The sequence below is a fragment of the Nomascus leucogenys genome, chromosome 22a, assembly GCF_006542625.1.
Source record: "Nomascus leucogenys isolate Asia chromosome 22a, Asia_NLE_v1, whole genome shotgun sequence".
NCBI classification, from domain to species: domain Eukaryota; kingdom Metazoa; phylum Chordata; class Mammalia; order Primates; family Hylobatidae; genus Nomascus; species Nomascus leucogenys.
In genome coordinates, this window is record NC_044402.1 from 123,340,804 (window position 1) to 123,357,567 (window position 16,764).

Sequence of the window (16,764 nt, forward strand, 5' to 3'; positions counted from 1 at the left end):
TTTGAGTTTTGTTTCTGGTATTCCTTTTATTTATGAAATGCCTACATTTTCCACTAGAATAGGAATTGATTACTTTTGAGAATACTGCTATTGCACTACAAGTAAAATCCAACTTTCAAAATAAAGTTTCTAATACTCTATAATGAATCTATTTCTCTGTGCCAGCCGATTATAGCATAGCAATTCTTTAACGACAAGTTATATCAGGGTTTATAGATAGATGAACATTTCTGTGTGATGTGTCCTCATTATGTTCAGTTCACATAGGCATCAGTTTCTATAGCAAAAGCTTTTTTTTTCGCAGCTAGCTATTTTATATATATTCTGCTATTCTGCTATAGACTTATTTTATTTTTTTTTATTTCAATAGCTTTTTGGGGAACAGGTGGTGTTTGGTTACATGAATAAATTCTTTAGTGGTGATTTCTGAGATTTTGGTGCACCCATCACTGGAGCAGTGTATACTCTACCCAATATGTAGTCTTTTATCCCTCACCCCTCTTCCACTCTTTCCCCCGAGTCCCAAAGTCCATTGCATCATTCTTAATGCCTTTGTGTCCTCATAGCTTAGCTCCCACTTATGAGTGAGAACATACGATGTTTGGTTCTCCATTCCTGAGTTACTTCACTTAGAATAATGGTTTCCAATTCCATCCAGGTTGCTGAAAATGCCATTATTTCATTACTTCTTATGGCTAAGTAGTAGTCCATGATGTGTGTGTGTGTATATATATATATATATATATATATATATATATATCACAATTTCCTTATCCACTCAATGATTGATGGGCATTTGGGCTGGTTCCATATTTCTGCAATTGCAAATTGTGCTGCTATAAACATGTGTGTGCAAGTATATTTTTTGTATGATGACTTCTTTTCCTCTGGGTAGATACCCAGTAGTGGGATTGCTAGATCAAATGGTAGTTCTACTTTTAGTTCTTTAAGGAATGTCTACAGTTTTCCCTAGTGGTTGTACTAGTTCACATTCCTACCAGCAGTGTGAAAGTGTTCCCTTTTCACTGCATCCACACCAACATCTATTATTTTTTGAATTTTTGATTATGGCCATTCTTGCAGGAGTAAGGTGGTAGCACATTATGATTTTGATTTAAATTTCCCTGATCATTAGTGATGTTGAGCATTTTTTCATATGTTTGTTGACCATTTGTATATCTTCTTTTCAGAATTATCTATTCATGTCCTTAGCCCACTTTTTGATGGGATTGTTTGTTTTGTTCTTGCTGATTTATTTGCATTCCTTGTCGATTCTGACTGTTAGTTAGACTCATTTTATTTTAAAAAGCTGCATGTTTGGGAAAATCCAGTTGAGGGAGGAGGGTGAAGACCATGTTGATAAAAATACTGAGGAGCTGGCCAAGTGTCGTGGCACACACCTGTATTCCTAGCACTTTGGGAGGCTGAGACAGGAGGAATGCCTGAGCCCAGGAGTTCAAGACCAGGCTGGCAACAAAGCTGGACCTCATCTCTACTAAAAATTTTAAAAATTAGTGGGGCACCATGGCATGTGCTTGTAATCCCAGTGCTTTGGGAGGCTGTGGAAGGAGGAGCACTTGAGCCCAGGAGTTGGAGGTTGGAGTGAGCTATGATTGTGCCATGACACTATAGCCTGGGTGACAGAGCAAGACCCTAGCTCAGAAAATCAAAAACAAAAACAAAAAACCCAGGAGCAAAGTATTTAGCTCCTCAGATTGGAAGAGGATTGGAGAGCTAAAATGAGAATGTGCTGAGCCAGGCACTAATAGCAGAATTACTAAAACTATAAACTTATTATGAAGCTGGAAGTAATATGTTCACCATGGATAGCCCATTAAGTAAAATTCAAATATACTCAAATATTGTTTTAGGTCTGTTTCGCTAGGCTAGGATTTTACTACCATCAGTTTATAAGTGCTTTCCATTTAATGTGCAATCACATGACTTTTTTTCACAGTATTTACGTTTATTATTATTAAATCTTGAGTATCTGAAAGGTATAAATGTGGGTCAAATGGAAGAAAATAGGAACTGAAATCAAACTATTACAGATGCGCATGAAGAGTGACTTTTTTTCTGGTTTTCAATCTCTCTGAAGGGAATAGTGAAGAGAGTAATTCTGATATGGAACTGACTTGGGGATATTTCTTTCCTGGGAGAAATTCCTGTGGAAGGGAGACAATTATCAGAATCTTTTTTTTTTTTTTTTTTGAGATGGAATTTCACTCTTGTTGCCCAGGCTGGAGTGTAATGGCATGATCTGCAACCTCCGCCTCCCAGGTTCAAGCGATTCTCCTGCCTCAGCCTCCCAAGTAGCTGGGATTACAGGCATGCACCACCACACTCAGCTAATTTTTTGTATTTTTAGTAGAGACAGAGTTTCACTATGTTGGCCAGGCTGGTCTCGAACTCCCGACCTCAGGTGATCCACCCGCCTCAGCCTCCCAAAGTGCTGGGATTACAGGTGTGAGCCACAGCCTGTACAGAATCTTTTTTTTTTCCTTCAGGTCAGATGGGTAATGTGCCGATGTTGTGACAAGGTTCAGAGTGTGGCACATCTCACACGTGCCCGTGAGCACGCAATCATCATGCTCATGAACTATAGAAGGGCCGAATTATCAGACTCTTAATGGACACAGGAACATATGTTTATAAGACATTGAGATTCTTATGACAAGAGACATCCCTGTAGGGAAGCAGGCCATAGACATAGCAAATGGGGTTTTTAGTGAGAGATTGGAAAGTGAATAGCATGAACTGAAACAAAATAAGGATTCCTTGTGCATAAGGTGGTACAATCTGGGGAGTGATTGCTAACTTCTCATGGACTGGTTGACCGTCAGGACAAAAGATGTTACTTCCATGTATTTCCTCTACGTCAAAAAGTTTCTCAATCCCCCAAGTGTAAGGGTGACATGGAAACAGGGAGGTGACATTAGATGTTGAGAAGAAAGCAAGCTAAATGTTATCTCTAAACCAAGAAGGTAGATAACATTATGGATTTCTGAGACTGGTTGGTGGCATATAAATAGGACTTCTTGTGACTGGTAAATATGTGTATGGACCCTATCTCGGAAATGCTGGTGATCCTGAACAGGAAACATGAGATCCTATCTTGTACTAGTCAGAGAGATAGTCTTTCCTGCTCCTGTTCTACTTCCCAGCGTCTCAAGTAGCCCTTGCATTGGCCTCACTTTCCTACTCTGTTGTGGGTAGTTGCAGCTGGAGAGTCAATCACCTTCACCTAATGGTTCAGGGAGGCTAATGGAGGGTCTCTGGCTTCACCATTGCCACCCTCCTCTCACACACATACCACCTCAACTCTCAGCAGTTCTTGGAGAAAGGCTTTCCATTGACGATGGTCACACAGCCTCTGCTTCTTAGAGTAGTGCCATCTATTACAATATCAAAGAGTTCAGAAGAGTAAGGAGTTCCATCCTTCCACAGCCAGGCCTTGCCATTGCCCAGGTGGAAGAGCCCTGTCCGATAAGAGTAGAAAAACTCAGAGTAGCTTTGAGACACAGCAAACTCCAGCATTTCCTGTGTTTATCTTTGGATGGTAGAGTTCTTAGCAATGCAGATATATTTACATTTTTGCCAACTTTTGCTTTTTTTTTTTTTTTTTGAGACAGAGTCTCACTCTGTCGCCAGGCTGGAGTGCAGTGGCACGATCTCTGCTCACTGCAACCTCTGCCTCCCAGGTTCAAGCAATTCTCCTGCCTCAGGTTCCCAAGTAGCTGGGACTACAGGCATGCGCCACCACGCCCAGCTACTTTTTGTATTTTTAGTACAGACGGGGTTTCACCATGTTGGCCAGAATGGTCTTGATCTCTTGACCTTGTGATCTGCCTGCCTCAGCCTCCCAAAGTACTGGGATTACAGGCGTGAGCCACCACTCCCGGCCAATTTTTGCTATCTTTATAGAACTGGTAGCATTTGTCCCCATACACCTTCTATTTTTCTGGACATGGGTTGCACCTGTGTACTCCAGCTTTGTTGCAGAGCTCATGACAGAGTTTTTCAGCCATATGCTTCAGACTTTCTGCAAGCTTCACGTTCTGGACTTGAGGAGATTTTACCTGTTGGGAGATATTTCTTCTTTTTTTTTTTTTTTTTTTTTTTGAGATGGAGTCTCCCTATGTCACTCAGGCTGGGGTGCAGTGGCGCAATCTCTGCTCACTGCAAGCTCCACCTCCTGGGTTCAGGTTATTCTCTTGCCTCAGCCTCTTGAGTAGCTGGGACTACAGGCACCCACCACCACGCCAGGCTACTTTTTTTTGTATTTTTTGTAGAGACAGGGTTTCACTGTGTTAGCCAGGATGGTTTCGATCTCCTGACCTTGTGATCCGCCCATCTCAGCCTCCTAAATGTGCTGGATTACAGGCGTGAGCCACCGTGCCGGGCTTCTGTTGGGAGATATTTCTTAATTATTTCTTCCTTTTATGAGATGGTGTCTTGCTGAGTATTTGAGAGCTGGTGTTAACTGAAAAACTGGAGCAGAAATGGATTTCACATGACATTATTCTTAAATGCCGTATTTAATACAATGGAATGTTAACAGACTTGATCAGTTAGGGTAATGGGAATATTGAGATAGATTTAAGTTTGCAATGGTATTGTTCAAGATAAGCTGGTTACTTTTTTGGCATAATATTCACTAACCATTTTTGATCTTTTACGTGCAAAGTACTATTGTTAGCTTTGGGGATGATATAAAGGAAATTGTAAGGCATGATATTAGGAACTAAAAGTTTAATGAAATGTAACCATATGCTCACATGAAATAAGCTGTTGATGCTGAAAGCAAGTGTAGTCTGTTGACTTAAATGATTGCACTTGTCACCTAGTTAAGCTTTTTTATTTTTTAAATGGTTTGCCATTTGATATCGCCCAGTTATACCTCTACTGACAAATAATCATCAGTCAAGGGTCGAATGGAATTACTGAATCTGAATTAGTGGTCAAGACTGGAAAACTGCAACTGTATTAACTTGTTTTCACTCATACTTGTCCAATGTGCTTCTCTTAAACATTCAGAAAGGGGGAAATTGCTTCAGTCCCTCCCTCTACTTACCCTGCAAACAGTTACAATGATTAGTAGTCTGTATCATCCTCAATACCCCGTTGTTGTTTCAAACATTTAAAAACTCAAGCTAAGAATATGTTTTGTATATGTTTCATAAAGACTCAGCTGCTATGATCTTAAGGTATAAGAATGGGAGTCAGTAATGTAGAGCATCTCGATTTGTGTGAACCAGACCCTCAAGCCTGTATTTAAAGACTTTCATTTCCTTGAAAAAACACAAGTGGAGGATAGAACATTTACAATTCCATAAAAAGTAAAGCCATGTGTCAATCAAATGCCACAGAGAATAAAACACAATATAAGGCTGAAACAGTGATGTAAATGACTGTGTTCCTTTCTATTTTAAATCACGCACTTGAAATGCAGTGTGGCTTCATTGCTGACTCCCTGACGTGAGTTCTCCCTGTCCTATCCCAGGAAGGATTCAGGCAACATCTCAGAGCGGCAAGTTATTTTGTGGTCCCTCTGCTCTCTCTCCTACTTTATTAACTTAAGTAAGCGCTACCTTACATCATAAGATAAACATCAACTCACTCAGTATTAGTTGGATTCATCCTAAATCAATGCCTTAGCTAAATCCTCTCACAGGTGTCCAGAGAAGCCTGGATTCTTCATCCTTTAATAGTTTCCCACGGCTGGCCGCGGTGGCTCACACCTGTAATCCCAGCACTTTGAGAGGCCGAGGCAGGCGGATCACGAGGTCAGGAGATCGAGACCATCCTGGCTAACACGGTGAAACCCCGTCTCTACCAAAAAATACAAAAAATTAGCTGGGTGTGGTGGCGGGCGCCTGTAGTCCCAGCTACTCGGGAGGCTGAGGCAGGAGAATGGCGGGAACCCGCGAGGCGGAGCTTGCAGTGAGCCGAGATTGCGCCACTGCACTCCAGCCTGGGCAACGGAGCGAGACTCTGTCTCAAAAAAAATAGTTTCCCACACACTTTTTACACCACTATCCTCAGTGACCACAACCAGAGTGTTTGTTCATTTCAGCTTTAGAGATTCTCACTAACACCATGATTGTTTTGTCTGTTAATGTCCTAGTCATTAAATCCTCTGAAAAATATGTTCTTACTAAGTGCAAAGTGACATATTCAGGTCACGGTTACCCTCTCTACATATTTTCTTAAGCCATATCTTGCTAAACCATTAGGTTTCTATGCATCCTTCATCAAAATCCTCTCTTCCCTGCTAATGAACATTCTCAGTGGGCATAATTTGTAAAGAAGTTCCTACTGTATATATTTTCCTTACACACTTTAGAAATAGTATGCAATTTATGTGTTTTCTGAATGCTATTATCACTTTATCATACTATAATAAAATGGTCACTGATACTGTATTCATTATATAATAATTGAGAAAAACTGGTTTAAATGTCACATCCATCATGATTACCAGGAAAGACAACTGAAATAAATTTAGACTTTCAGAAAAATATGTAAAGCATTGCAGTTCCTCAGAGGAACATTGCATTTTCTGTTTCCGTATCACAGAGCCCCACAAGGACAGGGATTTCGGCTTGTTTGTTCTCTGTATATTCCTAGTACCCACAGAGTAGGAGCTCAAGAAACACTTGTGCATAAACAGATTAGGATTTCATTAGACCTGTTTCATTGTAATTCTTTTTTTTTTTTTTTTTTTTTTTTTAGACAGGAGTTTCGCTGTGTCACCTAGGCTGGAATGCAGTGACGCAATCTTGAATCACTGCAACCTCTGCCTCCTGGGTTCAAGCGATTCTCCTGCCTCAGCCTCCCAAGTAGCTGGGACTACAGGCACCCACCACCACACCCAGCTAATTTTTGTATTTTTAGTAGAGACAGGGTTTCGCCATGTTGGCTAGGCTAGTCTCAAACTCCTGACCTCAGGTGATCTGCCCGTCTCGGCCTCCCGAAGTGCTGACATTACAGGCATGAGCCACCCAGCTCGGGCCCATTTTCTCTTCATTATTAACAAATAACCTGGGAGTAGTGGTACTTAGAGAAGTGTAAAATTATCCCGTCTCTCATCACATTTTACTTGATGGCTTTAATACCCATTGATAACCTGTGCCTAAATCAGTGCTTGCGGTCATGGTTGCAAACTGGCAAATTTCTAATTCCAGCATTCCTTCTATATTTATTAGTTGACATTTTGCCATAAAGAAGGGCTTTCCCTCCTCCCGATGTTAGATTCATCAAATTATACAAACGCAGACAGGCTCATCAACTATGTTTGCCTGTGGCACAGAAAGGGCCCCCATCCCATCTCTTCCAGCCTCAAGGCTCTCACTGAGTTTTTGTTAACTCCTGAGCCCATCTTCTAACTATGGGTGTGATATTTCATTTTTATTCTTATGACAGCATTGGAAAAATACAAAAATACGAGTAAGAAGTGGGTTCCTTTGCCTCCATAAGTGTCATAAAATTTTAAAAAGAAAGAAGGAGGCCAGGCACAGTGGCTCACACCTGTAATCCCAGCACTTTGGGAGGCTGAGGTGGGCAGATCACCTGAGGTTAGGAGTTCAAGACCAGCCTGGACAACATGGTGAAACCCCATCTCTACTAAAAATACAAAAATTATCAGGGTGCGGTGGTGGGTGCCTGTAATCCCAGCTAGTTGGGAAGAAGAGGCATGAGAATCACTTGAACCTGGGAGGTGGAGGTTGAAGTGAGCAGAGATCATGCCACTGCATTCCAGCCTGGGTGACAGAGTGAGACTGTCTCGAAAGAAAGAGAGAAAAAGAGAGAGAGAGGGAGGAGGAGGAGGAGAGAGAAAGAAGGAATTAAAGAGGGAAGGAAAGGAAAGGAAAAGAGGAAGGAAGGAACGAAAGAGACAGAAAGAAAGAAAGAAAAAGAGAGAAAGAAATAAAGAAAGAAAGGAAGGAAGGAAAAAGAGAAAGAAAGAAAGGAAGAGGTGGGGGAGAGAGGGAAGGAAGGAAGGGAAAAGAAAGAAAGAGAGAGAGAGGAAAGAAAGAAAGAAAGAAAGAAAAGAAAGAAAAAAGAAAGGAGAAAGAAAAAAGGAAGGAGGGAGGGAAGGAAGAAAGGAAGGAAGGAAGGAAAGAGAAAGAAGAAAGAGAGAGACAAAGAGAGAAAAGGGGTGGGCATGGGAGGGGAGGAGAAAGGAGGGGGTTCTTTCCATCCATAGGCCTGCCCTGATGGCTTGTGGCTGATGCTCCAGTGCTGGCCGCATAGAGATTGATCTTGGCATTAAGAAGCATTTATTATGCAGCAGCTGGATGTACAGAAGGAAGTGGTGTGGGTTTGAGGTCTGACTCTGAGCGACTTTGAATGTTTCATTTATCTTCTCTGAACCTCAGACTTTACAACTATGAAAGAAGAGACCGTTATAATTATTCTGTCTTCTCACAGGGATATTATGGGGATTAAATGTCATGATACATGGGAAGGCAGTCTAGACTCCAGGTGCTAGGCAAATGCAGGTTGGTAAATGGAGTAAAGACCTCCTGCCCAGCTTGTTGAGAGCTTTCAAATGTGTTTCTAGTTCCGTGTAAGTAACTTGCCAAAATGTTAATCTGAGTCAGATCATGAGGAAATAATCAGACGAATCCAGATTGTGGGACATTGTACAGAACAACTGGCCCGGACTCTTTAAAAATACCAGTGTCATAAGAGACCAGAGGGAGGAGGTCCTCAGAGACATACAACACAACAGCTGTTGTAGATTGACGGGAAAACAACTGTGAACGATATTGAGGTGATTGATAAAGTTTGAATTTGGATTAAGTACAAAATAATATTGTGAAGAGGTTACATTTCTTGAGTATAATAATGATGTTGTTATATAGGACATTGTTCTTGTTTTTAAGTAATACTGCAGAAATATTTAGGGATGATTCACATGATTGAAATATTGATGTCCACAACTTACTTTCAAATGGCCCCACAAAAATAGAAATAATAATGCACATGTATATACACACATATGTGTGCACATGTGCACAAAATGCTAGAAATTGCTGCGTCTAGATGGGGGTAGGCAAGTGCTTATTGTATTCCTTCTGAAGGTTTGACTTTTTTTTCAATAAAAAAGATAGGTAAGGGAATGCTTTTTATTTAAATAAAACTAGTTTGAAACCACATGAGGACAAAAGTAATCCATTGTGTTTCAAGTCACTTTTATATTCTGATGGGAAAAAAGCAGACTGAATCTGGGAGGTGGAGGTTGCAGTCACTTCAGCCACTGTACTCCAGTCTGGGCAACAGAGCAAGACTTTGTCTCAAAAAAAAAAAAAAAGCAACAAAACAAAACAAAAAACTGACTAAGTAAGGGATTTCGTAAAATATTTAAAAAAATAAAGAAAGGGAAACTTAATTTTTCATTGTAAAATTAAAGAGATTAAAAGAAATAATGTTAGGAGCACAAACATGGTGTTGTAGGGGAGGCAAAACTTTACCTCTAGCCTCTTAGGGCCACTGGCTGGGCCTGAGAATGAAGTTGACATGAACCAACAGGAGAAAAGCATGCAGATTTTTGCAAGTATGTGGGAACTCCCATAAGAAAATGAAGACCCAGAGAAGTGGCAAGGGCTGAGTTTATATACGAGGTTGAACAAAGAAAGGCAATTGTGGAAAAATAGCTAAAGTAAATGCGGAGACTAAAGGAAGATAAGAGTTACTTTAGTAAGGTCTGAACAGATTTCTCTTGGCCTGTCTCCACATCTCTGGTGATAATGTTCCTTCCTTCCTACTACACCGGAGGGCATCTTTTACAGAGGAATTTTGTTTCCTGCTTTCAGGAAGAAAGAGGAGGTTAGAGGGCCCTTCTTGTACCTGAGGGTTCTTTTTGTTTGTTTGTTTTGTTTTTTGTTTGTTTGTTTTTAGTGCCTTTAGCTCAAAATAATCTCTGTGCCAAAGTGGCATATTTTAGGGTGGCATATTCTTCCACCTTTCAGTACCCAGGACAACATATCAAGTGCTCAATGAACGTTCATGAGTGAGTGTGTCTGTGTGTGGACCTATATACACATACTCACATGTACACATGCTGACATTGGGCATCTTTTGAGCCTCCACCATAAGCCACGGGTGAGCCCTGATTTGTGTTCTGGCTTCATCTAACACCCAGGTTCCTGCTCCTTTTAACCCTTGTCGGCCACACAGCCCCTGCCTGTTTTTTCTCTAATATACAGCTATGTAGCATCTTGGAGAGCAATTCCTGCATGAGACTATTAGAATAATCAACTCTACAGAATCTTTACAATTACTGAATAATAAAACAAAGATTTTTTTTTTTTTTTGCTATGAAAAATCTACTGGTTGCCTCTATGAGAAAAAAATAATGCCCACTTCTAAATGCCTTTCCAGCTGTGTATACCACAAGCCCACAAAGCTCCCTCATCTTAGGTACAGCAGAGCACCGTAGAAACGGGAGCAAGATAGCTGTGTAAGGCAATACATGCATAACTAATCTTGAATTGTTGGATGGAATTGGAAAATGGAGCAGTTGAGCATACCAGCTATAAAAAGCAGTGAAACATAAACAAAAGCTATGATTCCTGACTCTGTCACAAGTAGGCGTTGGCAGCTTTTTTTCCAGGGCAAGGAATTCTATTTCTAAGAGCAGCCTGATACAGCTGAGTTTTTTCCCCCTTTGTTTTGTAAAAAGGGAGTTTTGCAGAAGTTTCAACTAACTTAGTCTTATGTTGAAAATGTTTTTTCTTCTCCTTAGTACTAAAAAGATCTTTCTGTGGAGAGAGAAAATTCTGGTCTTCTAGGGCTCCAGGGACCCTTTTAAGAGTATCCCAATTTGCAATAACTCAGTATGGAACAATTCCAAGTAGATCTTTTTATTTGACCCTCACAACACTGGAGTTGGGTATGGCAGGGATGTTTTTTATACTGGTCTCACAGATGAGGACCTTGAGCTCTCATGATAAGTAAGAGTAAAATGTGATGAAAGCTTGTAATTCATCAGGTCTTTGATGCAGGCTGAGACCCCGAGTAATTGAGTGTTGGGCCTAAGGGATTAGGGGTAGGTTATGATAGTGTTACAGGAGAGGGGTCCGGATTCATACCCCAAGAGAAGGCTCTTGGATCTCATGCAAGAAAGAATTCAGGGCAAGCCCATAAAGTGAAAGCAAGTTTATTAGGAAAGTAAGGGAATAAAAGAATGGCCACTCCGTAGACAGAGCATGGTTTTTTGTTTTTTTTTTTTGGTTATTTCTTGATTATATGCAAAACAAAGGGTGGATTCCTTATGCTTCCCCTTTTTAGACCATAGAGGGTAACTTCCTGATGTTGCCATGGCATTTGTAAACTGTCATGGCACTAATGGGAGTGTAGCAGTGAGGATGACCAGAGGTCACACGTTGCCATCTTGGTTTTGGTGGGTTGTGGCTGACTTCTTTACTGCAAACTGTTTTATCAGCAAGGTCTTTGTGACCTGTATCTTGTGCCAACCTCATATCTCATCCTATGACTTAGGATGCCTTAACCATCCGGGAATGCAGCCCAGTAGGTCTCAGCCTTATTTTACCCAGCCCCTATTCAAGATGGAGTTGCACTGGTTCCAGTGCCTCTGGCAATAGGGCTAGGATTTGAAGAAGCTAGGGGCCCTCAGAGCCAAGGCCCTAATCAGCTATTCTCTCCATCTGTCCTCCCTTTTGCAGAAGGTGAAGTGACCGTCTTAGAGCCAAGAGGGTGCATGGATACCTCAATGTCCTCATCTCTCTGTCTTTTGGCTGGAGCCCATCCCCTGAAGTTTTATATTTCTGACACCATCATTTGGGTTTGTGGTGTTTTTCCATGGGCTGGCTAATTAATTAGCCTTCTTGTGCCCATTGTTCTCATTTGTAAAACAGGGACAATAATGGGTGTCTTGCTAGGTTTTTCCAGGGATTTGACTTAATAACACTTAGTAGACCCTCGATAAATAATAGCTTTATTTCCAATATAGTCACAAGTTAGCTTCAGGGCAGCTATATTGGAACTGAACTCATAATAGCAGGTTATTTTCCACTGCTAATAGGCTGGTAGCTTTCAACCTCATTTCCCCGAGATGGGCTTTTTTGAATCATTTAGTAAAGGTATGATTATGATCTGTGTTCTGTTACTTCTGGCTTCATCCCTAAAATGCAATTGAGAAAGATTTCTTACTCTCTAATCCGGTTTGGGGTTAGTTTAAGAAGCAGGGGCAGGAATGTGGGTTTAAGTCGTATTAATTTCCTGGGCTTTTTTGAGTGTAGTTTAGGAACTTTCAGCTCCTCACTTTTCCTACAACTAAATAAGGCAAAGACAAGAAGATTATATCTATCTCACAGTTTAAAGGGATAAGTCTTATAATTATAAATTCACTCTAGGCCGGGCGTGGTGGCTCACGCCTATAATCCCAGCACTTCGGGAGGCCGAGGCAGGTGGATAACCCAAGGTCAGGAGTTTGAGACCAGCCTGACCAACATGGCGAAACCCTGTCTCTACTAAAAACACAAAAATTAGCGTGGCATGGTGGTGCGTGCCTGTAATTCCAACTACTTGGGAGGCTGAGGCAGGAGAATCACTTGAACCTCGGGGGCGGAGGTTGCAGTGAGCTGAGATCGTGCCACTTCACTCCAGTCTGGGAGAAAGAGCAAAACTCTGTCTAGAAAAAAAAAAAAAAAAGAATTCATTCCATATGAGCATGTTGAGCTCTCTGAAAGAACCATCTGAAATGTAGTAAAACAATTAATGAGAAAAGAACAGGATTGAAATTAGCTGTAGGATAGCTCAGAGGAAAGAAGACTCACTAATTCAGAATGTACGAGTACTAGCTGAAGTAGAGAAGAACACACTTCATCTTCTTAGACCACTGAGTCTTTTTATTGGTCCCTTACCCCCACCCTGAATAGTTACATTGACCTCTCTCACTGGAATAATTTCACTAAGAAAACAGAACCTATTTTTAAAAAGCCACAAATTTGCTAGTAGATTTACATGTAGATTTCTCAATATCTTCCTCAAACAACAGTAAAGCTCAGTGCTGGAAGAAAGCTTCAAGATCTTGGAATTCTACTCTTTTATCCTATGCATGTGAAAATTAAGGCCAGAGAGGCTGGCTGTGGTGGCTCATGCTGACCTAGCACTTTGAGAGGCTGAGGCTGGTAGATCACTTGAAGCCAGAAATTTGAAGCCAACAAAGCCAACATAGTGAACCCTGTCTCTACTAAAAATACAAAAAAATTGGCTGGGCATGGTGGTGCATGCGTGTAATCTCAGCTACTTGGGAGGCTGAGGCATGAAAATTGCTTGAATCCAGGAGGCGGAGGCTGCAGTGAGCCAAGATCGCACCATTACAGTCTAGCATGGTTGACAGAGCGAGACTCCATTTCAGAAAGAAAGAAAGACAGAAAGAAAGACAAGGAAGGAAGGAAGGGAGGGAGGGAGGGAGGGGAAAGAAAGAGAAAGAGAGAGAGAGAAAGAAACAGAAGGAAGGAAGAAGAAAGAAAGAAAGAAAGAAAGAAAAAGAGAGAAAGAAAGAAAGAGAGAGAAAGAGAAAGAAAGAAAGAAAGAAAGAAAGAAAGAAAGAAAGAAAAGGAAAGGAAAAGAAAAAGGAAAGGAAAAAGAAAGAGAAAGAGGGAGGGAAGGGAGGGAAGGAAGGGAAGGAAGCGAAGGAAGGGAAGGGGAAAGGGAAAGGGAAAGGAAATTAAGGCCGGAGAGAAAGTCACCTGCTCGGGGCACTTACTTGTGAGCCGAGACTAGACCCAGCCCAGCCTTGTGCTTTTTGTGCAACTCCCGCTCCCAGTTCCACCTCATCACTACATTAGCCTCTGCTAGTCCATTTTTCCAACCACAATTGACAGTGAGATGGTTGTTTCCAGTTCTTTGTGTTGGGTTAAACAGGACTTATGTTTACTATGTATAAATGTGACATCCAAGCTATCAAAGAAAACCACATGAGCTTTTCAAGGCTATATCTGGTTAAATTCTTAGCAATTTGAGAATATTAAGGTTGCAGTAAGGATGTATGTATGTGTGTGTGTCCTTCTCTGTGCCCCTTCAGCTCCCATACTGATGTCATTTATCACTTTCTTCCTTCTCTGTGACTTAACATTTGTTCATATTTTGCTTAGCTAACCACCTACTCTTACTGACATGAATCAGAACCTCGTATGTGACATGGGGTGACTCAGGATAGGACAAAGGTCGCTCTACTGTGGGTCCTGTTCATTACCTAGAGCCCACCTGACCTTATGCCCAAGCTAATGAGGTCAGAGGCAGCAGTTTGCTGCCTCATTGTAAGTTCCTGTACATTTTCTTTATGTTGTTGTTGTTGTTGTTGCTTGCTTGTTTGTTTGTTTTGAGATGGAGTCTTGCTCTGTCCCCCAGGCTGAAGTGCAATGGCACAATCCGGTCTTACTGCAACCTCTGCCTCCTGGGTTCTAGAGGTTCTCCTGCCTCAGCCTCCCGGGTAGCTGGGATTACAGGTGCCCGCCACCACGTCCGGCTAATTTTTGTATTTTTAGTAGAGAAGGGGTTTTGTCATGTTGGTAAGGCTAGTGTCGAACTTCTGACCTCAGGTGATCCACCCGCCTCAGCCTCCCAAAGTGTTGGGATTACAAGCGTGAGACACTGCTCCCGGCCATCCTGTACATTTTCAACACTTGGCATCAGTAGCAGCATCCGACCAGCAGGTGGCGCAGTGAGTGCAAGAGCCAAAGCCATGGGAATTTTTGTATTTTCTAAAAATCAGAGACAAGTGAGATGTTATATAAACACCTTTTAAAATATGTATAGAGGTTGCCAGATTTGTTTTTAATTAGTGTATTTGGAAAAACACAAATGCATTCTCATTTATAGAAAATTTATATAATACAGTTAGAGTGAAATTTCCCCATCCCTACTTCCTTACCAAAAAGGAACTTTTATGTTTCTTTCTCTTTCCGGACTTTTTTCCATGCACTAAAAACGTATAATACTTCTAGGAATATAAACTTTTTTTCAAAAATGGATCATACTGTATTATTTTACAAATTATTTTTCCACTTAATACATTTTAGACATCTGTATTTGTGTATGTGTACACATATTTATATTATTTCATTGTTTAAAAATTTCTGCCTAGGATTCTATTGAATGACTATTACATGGTTTATTTAACAGTTTTTCTATTGAGATGTTAGTTGTTTTTCAGTTACCTACTATTACAAACAATAGAATCCACGTCATTTATGTGTATTTCTCTAATAAAGATACTTAGCTGTGAAGATATGTATTTTTTAATTGTTTAGAAAGACACTCAAAAGAGGCAGACTGGGCCTGGCCAGTGGCTCACGCTTGTAATTCCAGCTTGAGGTCAGGAGTTCAAGACCAGCCTGGCCAACATGGCAAAACCTCATCTCTACTGAAAATACAAAAAAAAAAATTAGCCGGGCATGGCGGTGGGAGCCTGTAATCCCAGCTACTCAGTGGGAGGTTAAGGCAAGAGAATCGCTTGAACTCCGGAGGCGGAGTTTGCAGTGAGCCGAGACTGTGCCACTGGACTCCAGCCTGGGTGACAGAGTAAGATTCTGTCTCAAAAAAAAAAAAAGAGTCAGACTAGAGGACTGCCACGTGACGTGAGGATTCACAGTCAGTAATAATCAGGGCACTGTGGTCTGGCTGTCAACTGTTCCAGAGGGAGGAAGCTGGTGACGTGGACACACAGCTATGTCCACTCACCTCCCAGCTGCAGTCAGCACAGTAGCTCATTTGACTCAAAGTCAAAACCACCAGGGTCCCGACAATCCAGTGTCTGCTGAGGAGGAAAGTTCTTTATTTGTTATCAGATGGAGTGGTGTGACCACTGCAGGCAGCCAGTGAAATGAAACAAGGATTGGAGTGAGCTGGCTGGAGGGATTCTGATTGGCAGTTGTGTTCACAGCTGTGCATTAGGGGCGGCGGTCTGTGGTGGAGTGGTTTTAGTTCCTCACGTATGATGTAGTCCCTGTTTTTGCAGTTGGCCGCCCGATCCCTGTTCATCAGACTCTGCACCCGACGCAGGAGCAAATTGAGGAGTTACATCAGACCTATACGGAGGAACTTAGGAAATTATTTGAGGAACACAAAGGAGTATGGCATTCCAGAGCACGAGACTCTTGTTTTAAAATGACTTGACTGTTAAAAAATAAATAAAAAAATAAAAATAAATGACTTGACTGTAATAAGGCATAAAGAAGGACAAGAGACCATCCTATTGTGAGAATAAATATTTTAAAGACTTTTTTTTTCTTTTGCCTGTGGCATCAAATTTGCAACAGAAAAGTATTATTTATGGTGATGAATGTTGGTGTATCTGTGGTAAATAAAAACACAGTAGATGACTGTAGGATAAGGCTGGAGATGACTATAAGACATCTAACAATTTTCCTTGCCTATGAAGGCAAAATCATCTTACAGGTTATGAACAGGTTTAGAATTATTCATGTGCTCTGAAAAACAAAAGAAAGCTTCAAAAAATAATTACACCCGGCCGGGCACAGTGCTCACGCCTGTAATCCCAGCGTTTTGGGAGGCTGTGGCAGGTAGATCACTTGAGGTCAGGAGTTTGAGACCAGCCTGGCCAACATGGTGAAACCCCAACTCTACTAAAAATACAAAAATTAGCTGGGCGTTGTGGTGGGCACCTGTAATCCCAGCTACTAGGGAGGCTGAGGAAGGAGAATCGCTTGAACCTGGGAGGTGGAGGTTGCAGTGAGCCGAGATCGTGCCATTGCACTCCAGCCTGGG

The 16,764-nt window shown here is 41.4% G+C and overlaps 1 protein-coding gene and 1 non-coding gene across 2 annotated transcripts in view; one reads left to right on the top strand and one right to left on the bottom strand.

Moving 5' to 3' along the window:
• MOGAT1 (monoacylglycerol O-acyltransferase 1) overlaps positions 1-16,147 on the top strand; it is a 39,545-nt gene extending 23,398 nt beyond the window's left edge. Inside the window, 2 exon segments of the mRNA XM_030803489.1 lie at positions 15,995-16,106; positions 16,108-16,147. Of these exon segments, the coding sequence (XP_030659349.1) occupies positions 15,995-16,106; positions 16,108-16,147 (152 nt within the window).
• Positions 2,507-2,611, bottom strand: LOC115832703. The gene has a single exon (XR_004028215.1). It is a non-coding gene; the product is annotated as a small nucleolar RNA U13 (small nucleolar RNA).
• Positions 16,148-16,764: the final 617 nt, after the last annotated feature.